The 12,562-nt window shown below is 31.2% G+C and overlaps 1 protein-coding gene across 7 annotated transcripts in view; it reads left to right on the top strand.

The window, feature by feature from the left end:
* Positions 1-12,562, top strand: part of LOC118203952 (retinoblastoma-associated protein-like) — a 168,095-nt gene that overhangs the window by 143,995 nt on the left and 11,538 nt on the right. For 6 of the 7 annotated variants that reach the window (XM_085822241.1, XM_085822237.1, XM_085822238.1 and 3 more), the window contains 2 exons: positions 1,636-1,755; positions 7,274-7,413. In XM_085822241.1, the coding sequence (XP_085678367.1) occupies positions 1,636-1,755; positions 7,274-7,413 (260 nt within the window). The remainder of the gene's footprint in view (positions 1-1,635; positions 1,756-7,273; positions 7,414-12,562) is intronic. The other variant, XM_085822242.1, reaches the window with a different exon arrangement.

Below are 12,562 nucleotides of genomic sequence, written 5' to 3'. Positions count from 1 at the left end.
AAACATATATTTGTTCTGAATTGGTTGAATGCCACGATATTGTTCTTGATTTTTCGTTTGCAAGGTGTTGTTGGTTCATATACTCGTTTACAAAACAATTAGTTTCAGTAGTAATATAAAGCACGAGCAGTTCATCAAAAAATAATTCAAGAAAGATAAATGGGTTTGAAACATCCGTTATGTCTTTCTTTATTCCTGGAACCTACTACAAAAAGTAAACGAAAACAGAGGACACAGAATAAAAAAAAAAAAAAAAAAAAGTTTTACTCAAACAACACTAGCCAATACCACGCAGTCATTACTTTCAGCACTTTAGACACGTCCCTCTCTCCAATTTCTCCCCACACTTCTCTGAAATAATATCCTCCTTCACATACTTCGTCAAGGTCATTCTGGTGTTGCATTCCAAAAGTTTGCGAATAGTTTAACGGGTAGCAGCGCAAAGCAACTGATAGTATTTTGTAAGGGCGTATATATACGCCGGGGCAGTTAACGCATCAGCTGAGCAAGGCGTATATATACGCCCGCGGCAGTTAAGGGGTTAAAGAGAAAGTATTATCACATGAAACGAAGCAACTTACATTGAAAGAAATGCTTAATAAAGTAAACAAATAAATATTAAGCTTTTTCTTTTTGTAAATTTTGATACCCTTTAGATCATAATTGTTCTTTATTTCATAAATTATGGTTTCATATTTTTAATTTTGTAATTTCTGCATGCCATCTTACCAGATTTAAACTGATGATCTATAATCCGGAATCGCCGAAGTCCCGATTAACGACTTTTGACTGTACTTGATTTTTTTAAAGAAAAATTATTTAACTTGGCAAAACATCTATAGTATATATTTCAAAAACTATGACTTATGTGTAAATTCAGCTGCTATATAAGATTAACAAATGGGCCATTTTGAATTAAGAAAAGGAGAAGAGGAAGGAAGTAAAAATGAAACAGAATGTACAGTGAAAAATTATTACAATTTTAATTGTTAAAAAAATAATAGTAAATATATGTACACATTTTATAATCTAAGCATTTAGAAGAATAAGCAAATAGAAATAATTATTTTATTTAAATTATGTAAAATACCTTATTATATATAAATCATAAATATATATTTCTAAAAGTTATAAATGCATAAACTTACTGAATATTAGCTAATATACATAAATAACTAATTTTGTCATCCATTTCATCATAGTTTCTTGCACAATTCATGATTACCAAATGTAAGTTTTCATATTTTCCTTTTTTTACTGTCAATAAAAACCACATACTAGGATGGTTATATAATTAAATAATGAATTTAGTGCGTCTTGAAAGCTTTCGCAACAATTTGTGGTTTAGGAGATTTTTTTTAAGGCTGCTTTGTAATGATCCACACGTCAATTGGAAACTGTGGTCTTCTACCTCTAGGGCCCCTGGTTGTATCTAAAAAAAAAAAAAAAAAAAATATGTAAGAATTTCATTGTACCTATCTTCGTCGGGATATGTATTAGCAAGTTGATCGTAAACTCTTTGTACTTCATGCGGGGGAACAAACGATAAGGCCGCAAGTAATTTTATCTTTATTTTGTAGTCGATGTTTGTTTCAAATTCATTCTTTAGACCAACATATGACATTTTTCTTACAGTGCATAGGCATAAGTGAAAGTAACATCCTTTTATCTCAGCATGTGGAAAAACAATGGCAGAAGTGTTCATACATGCCTTTTCAGAATCGTCTAAAACTTTGTCGGGAGACAAATCCGGAAGTAAATTTTTAATTATATTAAACATTTTTGCATAGATACCTTCTATCTTCTTTGTTAATAATATGTATATACAAGGTGGATAAGAATTACCAACCTTTGCATGGCAAGTGTAGTTGATAAAACAAACTGGGAAATTTATCAAAAGTGCCATCTCCATAAATAGTATCTTTTGTTAATTCCAATAACAATTCTTTATCACTAAGTACCAAAATTCTGTCTGGATCATCAACACCTCTATCAAATAGAATTAATTGAATATATTGATCAGGTACATTAAAATGTATATTTGTGTGTGTGTGTGTGTGTTATTTTGAAGACTTCGAGTGAGAGAAGAATTTTTTGGCAAATATGACAGTGCTTCAGTACTGATTTCACTCATCACATCGTCCATGACATTTCGAGGTGTAGTGCTTATAGCTTTGATTGCTTTCTTCATTTCATTTTTCTCAATATTGGCCTTTATCGTCTGTACGCAATAATCATCAAGAATCATGGCAATGATTTGTTGGTTCATGCATTATTTCTTCTCCTTGAGTTTTCACTGACTTGCATTTTATTGATCAGCTTTGTCGACATCTCTAAGAAATGATACTGATAGTAACTCAAAAATGTAAGTAATTGAAACCCAGATATATTAATATATATTTACCTTTTTTTGGGTGGTTGTGAATTGTATATTTCTAAAAAAGGTTTAGTAGATACTAAAACGTATTTATTTCGTTCTTCAACCTCTCAACGCTGATGATAAAGCACAAATACTTCAGACAACTTTATAGAATATTGTCATTATACTTATTAGTTTAAACGATACTCAGCCACTGACGAAAATTTTACAAATGCATCAAATCAGGATATAAAATTACGGGTATTGTAAGTGGAGGATGGTTTTTCTGTAATTGTCATGAAAGTTGATTGATGGCTAATTTGGTCATGCTTTCTTCACCAGTATTTCTTAGAAACTCCATGAAGGCATCCCTCCCTTCAGGCAGATAACCCTCGTGTGCTTTGCCATAATTGAATAATCCAATCCAATCTTCACCAGTATTGTAATAAGACCACAAAGGAAAGCTCACTTACAAGTCGCAAAAAATAGGAATGTGCTTCAGATCCACTTTCACAGTCTATCAGAATGGAACTACTGCTAATTTAAAAGCATGCTTTTAAGGGATTGTCTTTGTTAGCTTTCAGGTAAGAGACTAAGCAACATAAAATAAATTTTCTCGGGTAAGAATATGAATAGGCTGTTATCACAACGGATCTTCACACTTGACGAAAGGGGAAGATTATTTCTAAGGCTAGTTTTTCAATTGAAAACACAACCAATTCCCTGTTTACCACAGAGCATCACATGGGGTAAGGCCAATTTCAAACGCAAAACATTTATCTTTGGGGAGGAAAAATGAAGAAGCAAATGTTTGAGTTTTATATGACTGGTTATAAGAAAATGCCTAAGTATGTTCTTTTTATAAATTATTTAAAGCATAAAATACAATGACTTCAAAAATGTAGATTTTCATTTTTGAGGCTGAATCACATTTCCTTGTAACATAATTTTAACTGCATAATGCTGGTTCAATTATAGTATTATGCAGTTTATGTGTGCAGTGTTATATTTGTTAAATTTTTGATAAAATAAAGCTACTGAATTTAAATCACTTTCAAAAACATTTTTCACATATTTTGCATAAATGTGTTCAACTGAGCATCATAAAGGTGCCTAAAAATGTTAATTTTGTAACTAATAATATATATAAATTAATATTAATAATTATAATTGTAAACTTATAATTAAACTTAAATAACTACATTCAAACATCAATTTTTATAGATACACATCAAAAGTATGCAAAAATAGAGTTAAAAAAAAAAGAAAAGAAAAGAAAAGAAATTTAACTATTGGCAGTTAGAGGGGGGGAAATGTCGTACAGGGGCAGTAGTATAAAATATTTACAGTGCATGCAAAATTTTACAATTTTCATTCTTTTATATACCGCCCCTGAAAAGGTTAATGTGAGCATGTGTCAATGTGGACTATGAGAGCATATTTCTAAGTGAGCTTTTTTTCTATGTGGGCATATTTCCATGTGGGCTTTTTTCCTGTGAGCTTTTATACCTGCGAGCATTTTTCCTATGGGCATTTGTTCAGTCACTGTGACTTGGTGCTCTCTTGCTGTATAGGAATATTTTGTACCCATTGAAAGTAGCTGCAGTACTACACCCAGATATCATGCACTAACTGGGTCTCTGAATATAAGCCATATGCAACTGGTTTCAAATCTCACCTGAAGTCAGGATGTTGCATTGTTTAGCAGTATGGTATTTAGCAGTTACAGCAGGATTAAACATGTCTTTATATCACCTCCAAACTCTTATTTGGCAGCTGTCATTAATGAAACATAAGCGAGATCCATTGCTGTACACAATCCTGTGCCATTTTGTTATCCAAGAGGCTTTGTCTGAATACCATTATACAGTCAAAAGTCATTAATTCGGACACCCATAATCTGGACCTCAAAGCTAAACTTTCTGCGCATGCGTCGCGTTGACGCATGCGCAGACATTGGCTTCAGCTTGTCATTTGTAAGCAATTCGGTAAAGTGATCCTGTTTTAGCATTAATACATCTCAATTTGTGTGTCTGCTTGCAAAAGGAACCAACACCCAATCGAGAATAGCCAAATGAAAAATGTCTTCAAATCTTTTGTTGAGGTCGGAATGAAGAGTCGTTAAGTAATTACAATATTAAACAAGCAAATCTTCAACTTGTTTTTTCAGTTTTGAAAAATTTGGGAACTGAGAGCATTCTTCGCTTTCCACATTTTATTTGTATAGAAAAAGTTTTACACTAAATGCAGGTATTTTACTAAATTGATCACCTTACAGCTTCAAATTGGTTTTTCTGAATTCGAAAAATGAATCAGTCATATAAGTCATGTCATGTTTGTAATTTAATTAAAATTGAGCCACAAGTCATTATCTTTAATTGCTAGGAAGAATACATAAAATCAATCCAAACATGCACTTTTAGATAACTAACTTCCATTCCATTTGATTTTATTAACTGCTCTAATGACATAACTGCCATACAAACATTTACTAAGATTTTTGACGACTGAATGTTGTTAATGAATGTACACTGCGAGGGGGGACACAGTTCTATATCTCCCATTCTGCTGGGCTGATTGATGAAATTCAATTTGCGTTTTTCATGTCTTGAAAGTGCAACTTAGGATATATATTAGCTTTATATATATCTAATATAGGTATTTTGACACAAAATCGGACCTTTTTCTGAAATAACATGCCAATTTTTTTCCATATTTCGATTTTACGACACAAATTATGCCAAACTGCTAAGTTTTGAAAAAATCGCACAAGTAGTTTTCAAAAAATTAGCTCTCAAAATTTTAGCTCCTCGGTGTTAATTGAATTTGATATATATTTATTAATATTTCTTTTTTATAAAACTTTTCTGATTCTTCCTTTCATATTTCGCAATTTAGGTTCAATTCAAATAAAATTCGCCCATTTTTCATGATTTATTTTTAAAATTTGTATTTTTAAATAATTTTTATAAATTTTTCAAAAATTCTGAATTGTGACCTATAAAATTTTTGCCATCATCTTGAAGTAGATGTATTTCTAAGCATAACTGCAAAAAATTAGAGTTTTTTTATTCAAAATTGTCCAAGATATACGTAAATTTACATTTTGGCACATTTTGAAATTTGGTGTATTTATTATAATCGATAATAAAGAAAATGTGGTTTACGCACTTTGTTAAAATTATTTGAAAGTATGAGCGATGACTCTCACCCCCTGGTGTGCAAAGAAAAATAGGTTGCTATAAATTATGTTCACCAAGTTACTCTTCTTATTCTTGGCTCAAACTGAAAAAAATTTGCTAAGATAAATTTTTAAATTCCTCCATAAATTTCTCACCAAAACTTACAAAATTTAATATCTAGGCATAATTTGAGTTCTAGAATCGAAATCTGGAAAAAAATTGGTATGTTATTTTAGAAAAAGTCCAATTTTGTGTTTAAATACCTATGTTAGAGCAAAGCTATATATAAATCTAGTATATAGCCTAAGTCGCGCTTTAGAGACGTGGAAAACGCAATTTGAAATCCGTCTATCGACCCAGTAGAACAGGATATATAGAACTGTCCCTTTTTTTTGCACAGTGTGCATATTATGCATTGGGTATAAGCTTGTTTTAAATATGCTAGAAAGCCTTGGTGTTCTCTTGCCATTTCCGGAGCACCATTGGTAGCACCGGAAAGGATATTCCTTAAAGGTATAGCTTTTGCATCTACAAAGCTTTTTAATTCATTACGTATTGTTTCACCTTTCTTATCAGTTTCTGAATATTTGACAATAACAATTTTTGGTAAATTTTTCATTTACATATCTCGCATAAACATAGCTTTGTTTTCTGGCAAAGTTGACTTGTCATGCTGTATTCCCTATACAGCATGGAATTCAAATGTTAAGTACTCACATAAAGATTTTTCTATGCACTGAGTAATTTTACCAGATCTTTTTTGTACTGTATTATGAATTAATTTTTTTATAATATTTAAAGCTGGTTTATATATTACTTCATTTGCAGCTGGTAGAATAAGTTCTTCACCAATGGCATGCAGCTTTCCAACTTTACAAACAATAAAGAAATATTATAAGAAGCGAACAAGTTTTATTTTCCTGAAGACATAAAAATTGTTTCCACTTTATTTATTGCTATTTATTTTAACTTTCATAATATTGAAAATGGGTCACAATAATTTTATTTGATATTAAACAATTTTTGGATCCCCTGACATTGTCCACTCACCCCTAAATTAAATTTGCCACAAATCTCCTCAAAAGTCATAGGGTCCTCTGAGGGTTCATAGAAACCACTTTAAGATCTGAAAACCATTTTCTTGTTGACATTGGAATATTGAAACTTCCCTGCACATTACACATAATTTTAGTAATCATGTTTGATTGGGCCATCCTTGCATGCATTCAGATGCATTGATTCAAGCATGATGTCTGTCTAGATGAACCAGCACCTTTGTCAGTATTTACATTCTCTTCTTCAATCCAACCTTTGTAAATCTTTTGCACAGTGGCAGGATGTTAAATATGCTTCAACTGCAAAATGAAACCTCTTGTCAAAAATGTTTTAATTACCAAAATTGATTTCAGTGATGCTTGCCAAGGCGCCTCTTCGACTATCCGTCTTCCGAGACAATAAACAGCTTGTATTTCCTTCCCTTTTATCTCACTAACTTTTCATGTATCAAAATTGCATTTCAGATTACTTGCATAAATAATTCAGCTGTGTATTCCTTGCAGTTTGGATGATAATGAAACCAAATCTTCATGACATTCCATTTTCTATTTCAAGTAGTGTATCATTACATATTCATATTTTTAATTAAGTATGAAGTTGTGTTTCTTTTATTAGTAAGCATATATAATGATATATCATAATTCAGACTTTATTTGACAAACTTTATATGTTTCAGTCTCCAAAAATGTTGCAGAATATAAATGATTCCCTAAATGTTCTGCAACCAGCTGCAAAAAATGTGAATGGAAGCAAAGGCAAGAAGCGACTGCACTTTGGTGCAGCAGAGGAGTTGAACAGGAAAGTTGCTGTCAATAGGTATTTATCATTTTATTGGTTAGACTGTATAAAATTCTGAATACATAGCATAAGAAAGCATAGCTAACCTAATCTACATGATAACTGAAATTTCCTACACTAAATATAGAAACTTGGCTCAAAATATGTTTATCACTTCCATACCTAAAGAATGGTTCTAATAATAACACCTACCAGGTATATGCAGATTCTAAGATATGACTATTTATATATATAACATTATACGGAAACATTCTTAACAACTTGATCAGAAAACAGAATCTAAATGAAATAACAAAAATCAAATGTAATCTAATTTAAATATAAAAAAAGGCCACCACTTTATATTTTATTTTTTCTGTTCCCATATCTTCAGAACATCATACTTGGTCTTAATAATTGTCATGGCAAAAAGAATAATGGTTAAATATACCAAGTATGGGTCTACATCACTTTCTTGTATCCTTTCCAACAAAAAAGCTATATGGCAAGAGAGCGAAAGCAAACATCATCTCATGACCATGGCAACTGATTCTCAGTGTTTCTAATTAGTTTTTTAGCCATATCAATTGCACAAAAAAGATGGCATAAAACATTAACACATTTAAATGCATAGAATAAGTAATGTTAAAATAATCTCAATTTTTGGTCAACAAGCTCATAGGACTATCTCTTGGCTAGATTATGAATTACATCTAGTGGATTTTTACCTTTTTGATTTTTTTACACATAGAAACTTATCTTTAAAAGATTGTTTGATACTTTGAGTCATAATTTATCATCTGCCTTTATAAATACCGTAACAATGTTTTTTTAATTCATTGAATAGTCTCTTCTTTTTCTATTTGTTCGTATTAGTTGCATAATTCTTTTTCAAGTTAATCTTTTTAGTTATTTGATATTAAACAATCTTTATATGCTTTTAAATTTTGGTTTGGTAGCTAAATATTCTATATTTCTAATCTGTAAAATAATCTCTTTAGTACATATTTTTTATTGTATAAATTCTTATACTTGTAACAATTTGATTTGCTAATAATATAAAAATATTTGACTTCTTAAGCAAAAGATTTGGAAGAATAATCCTAGAGAAATTAGCAAATAAGTATTAGATTAAAAGAGATTAAACTGCTAGTAAACTAAGGCTAAGCAATGTCTTATAAAATGAAGAATTGTTATTAAGTTGAGAAAAATCAACTCACTCCAAGGAACCTCTGCATTTTAATAAAGATAATTTATTTTAATTTTACAGACAAAATTAGTATAGTATGTAATTGTTGTTGCTGAATTTACAACCAACAATTAAAAAATTTACATAATTTATATTTTGTATCATGAATTCCATGACATTGAGTCAAAGGCATTTCACTCAAAAATTTACAGGTTTTGTGCAGTATATATTTTGACCTGCTACAAAGCTTTTAGATATTTTATTCAATACTCTAAACCACGGGTTCCCAAAGTGTGCGTCGCGGTGCCCCGGGGTGCTGTGATGTTAGGCCGGGGGCATCATGAACACAAGGAAACAAGACTTGCATTGAAAGCTTGGCCATATTTTTATTAATTATACTTTCATTAATATTACATTTAAAATATAAAATTATGTTTTTAACATTTTTATTTCTCCTTTTAATCTAAAGTAATTCTTACTGTCGACTTACTCGTGTAACACCACACGTTTTTAAAAGAGCTATTTATTCTATTACTTAGTTCTTTCAATTTGCAATAATTTTATGTTGTTTCATCAAATTGAACTCGGTTATTCTCATATATTTTTACACCTATTACTTCCTCTCATGAGACTGTAGTATTTGGCTTCTCAGCAGTGGCATCTGTTGGTGCTTTGTTTTTACGCTTGCGACTGTCAGTATCAAACTCAAGAACGGATGGGGAATGTTGTACAATCTTATACGTGTATGAAAAGTCATGATCTCGTTGAAATATTGCAATAGATTGACGAATCCGTACTGATATTTCACAAAATGAAAAGTTTTTATTAAGAAACTGACATAGAATAAAAGAGGCGAAAATGTTGCAACTACAAGGAAATTAACTTGATTTTGCTATTTCTTCAGTAGATGTAAACAACGATGAAATACAATGATGACAGATGTATAAAGCTAAGCTAGAGATGTATAAAGCTAAAGAGATATCTTGAGACCATTCGCCCTTACTTGGTCGACAAATCTGGCATTTTGTTTAGTAGGAACTTGTAAGATTTACAAAAGCAAAGCAGTGTATTCACGAAACAAGTGTCAATTCTGAGTAACTCAATAATGTCTTTCAAGATAGTTCACAGACTGATGAACTGCAAAAAACCGCACATTATCACAGAAGAGCTGCTATCGTCATAGTTAATATTACAATACGTAAACTTATTTCTAAGGTACTTGTACACAACAGCACTATTAGAATTCAACATATAGCTCGTATGTACGAAGAATTCAAGGTGTCACTTAGAATCTCAATGATCAGTTGGTAGAGAAAACTCGGTCCACAATTAGACAGTACTGACAGTAATAAAGATGCAAATCCTCATAAATTATGTATGCTTCCTGTATGATAATGTTGAAGATCTTCTGTTCTGAAAGAACATCATCGGAAGTGGAAAGACTTAAGACTTCTTCAAAGTGCTTGACAAATTTATAATGGAAAATGATTTAGAATGGGAAAAGTGCATCTGTGTATGTACTGATTGTGCTCAATCAATGTACTGTGACTATGCAGGACTATAAGCATTTAATTGCAGCGAAACACCGCATACTGTTATGGACCTACTACATTATTTACTGAGAGCCTTTTGTATGGAAGTCGCTTAGTCCTTAGTTGAGTATGGCATTAGAATGTGTTATAGACATAGGAAACTACATAAAAACTAGACCGCTGAAAGCAATTTTTTCAAAAACCTATGCAAGGATATGAAAGCTGAACACACAGCTATGCTATACTATTGCAGTTCACGATTACTTTCGCTTGACGTCGTCCAGTTTTGGGCCTTCTGATGGCATCAAGAATTTCACACCTTTCTGCAAGAGGAAGTCATGCGATTGCTTAGAATTTCGCAGAACCAGATGTTTTGCTAACACTAGCATATTAGGGTGGCATATTTGACAAACTAAAGTTCTTGAATCTGTCACTACAGGGCAATGTATGCACATCTTGAAACTTGTAGAACAGATTTCTATGTTTTAAGAAAATGCTGGAGTTGTGAATTAAAAATTGAATGACGATGGTGCTCAAGATTGTTTTTTACAGTGTACCAATACACAATTACAATATGCAATTTATGAAATAATGAAGCATTTTTGATCTAAAGGGTATCAAAATTTAGGAAAATAAAAAAGTTTAATATTTATTTGTTTACTTTATTAAACATTTGTTTCAAGTCGTTTAAGTTGCTTCGTTTTTTTTTTTTGTGCTAATACTTTCTCTTTAATTCTATTGATGGACATAATTTCTTTTTCAGTTATAAAATTCCATTGCTGAAGTCATGTAATTGCTGTGTCTATATTTTTGAATAACTTGCCAACCAAAATTTTTTTCATTTTCAGTAACCACTGTGGGTAGTGGTATTCCTTAATTTAGAACCATACTACAGATTTTGCCATCTGTTAATTGGTTGATGATTAAGGAGCATTGTCATCACAATGAAAAACTTATTTTATGTCATCTTCATTTATTACCGCCTCTTCACATTTCTTTACAAAATCCGTTAATTGGAAAATTTCACCTTTGGTTAGCGATATCCGAAAACCTTCAGATTCGCAGTTATCATCATAAAATTTAGCTATCATTCACTATACATATTTGGCTATTTATCATGAGACTGGCGACTAAAAACAATTTGTTCCGCTAAATTTTCTTTCTTATATCGTGTACTGAGACCAATTTAAGCTTGAATTGTACTAGTTTAGTTATTTATTATACTTACATCCATTCCTTGCACATGCTTAAGACTTATCTGAGTCCTGAATAAATAAAGTCCCACACATATAGGCTTATTGAAGGCTGGCACTAGAAATCTTGTCGCCTGACGCCGTCTCTGCGGGTCCTAACTTCTGCTCCTAAGCACCTCCCTTTGTCTTCCCTAAATTCTGCCGCTCGGTGCGGCCACACAAGCTCTGGCGCCCATTCTGGGTTTATGTGAATAACAAATCAGTTATTGTTTATTCAAATAGCACTAAATGTAATCTTTTGATTTATACGTATCATTAGCAAAATGTGTTTTTAGCATATGGAAAGAAATTTTCATAAATTTTTCCTCATCAGCATTTCTTAGCGCATTTAACTTAAATATGTAATCATCGTCAAGCATTAATGTCAACATAAAAGGTTACCATACTCTTTATTATTAAATTTCTAGTATTAAAAAATGTAAGTTTCGCTACATGAGACATGAGATAATAAAAGCAAAATATAATAAGTAACGATTCACCAGGTTGTCATCAGGGTTATAAAATATTAGTAGGTGTAAAGTCAACGAAGTATCTATGTAGAATGTTTCGGTTTGAGATGTATGCCAAGCAGATACGCAGCTATGGAGCCAAATTATTCATCATACAAATTTATGCTAAAATGATTGTTTTTTCAATAACAAGGTATTTTATTTACTGCTGATGTAAAATTAAGAAATGAGACCCTCCACGTTTTATTATGCGCGGGTTGAGAATCAAATGCACACACACACACCAAAAAAAAAAAAAACTTTTTTTAAAGTTGGTGGTGTCTTTGAGGTTCGGATTTGGGACTTGGTACTGTATAAATAGGTGATTAAATATATAACATATTGTGCCCTTTTATGCAACATTTTTACCTTTATTATTTCTTACTTATCAACCTGTTGTGAAAGGAGAAAAGAAAAAAAAAAATTCCAAATAAACATTTGTGGGGGGGAATTGTTTTTTTATGCGATGTATGCAAATAAAAGCTAATATTAGCAACATTTTTTAAATGATTTTATGAGTGTTTGCAAAACAAAAAAAAAAAAAAAAAGAAGAAGAAGAAGAAAGAAGAAACTTAGTTCCACCCCATCCATTTATAAATTCTGAGTACTTAAGGCATAGGAATAAAATACTTTGACACTTTGTCAAAATTGATCGGAATATCACTTTTAAATAACGTTGTATGCTATTTCAATTTAATGAGTTTTTATTATCAATAAATAATTTAT

This window comes from Stegodyphus dumicola, chromosome 8 (assembly GCF_044657685.1).
Source record: "Stegodyphus dumicola isolate Sdum_Otavi_A_Nest chromosome 8, ASM4465768v1".
Taxonomy (NCBI): Eukaryota; Metazoa; Arthropoda; class Arachnida; order Araneae; family Eresidae; genus Stegodyphus; species Stegodyphus dumicola.
The sequence above is the reverse complement of the archived record's forward strand: the minus strand, read 5'-3'. Positions and strand labels throughout refer to the sequence as shown.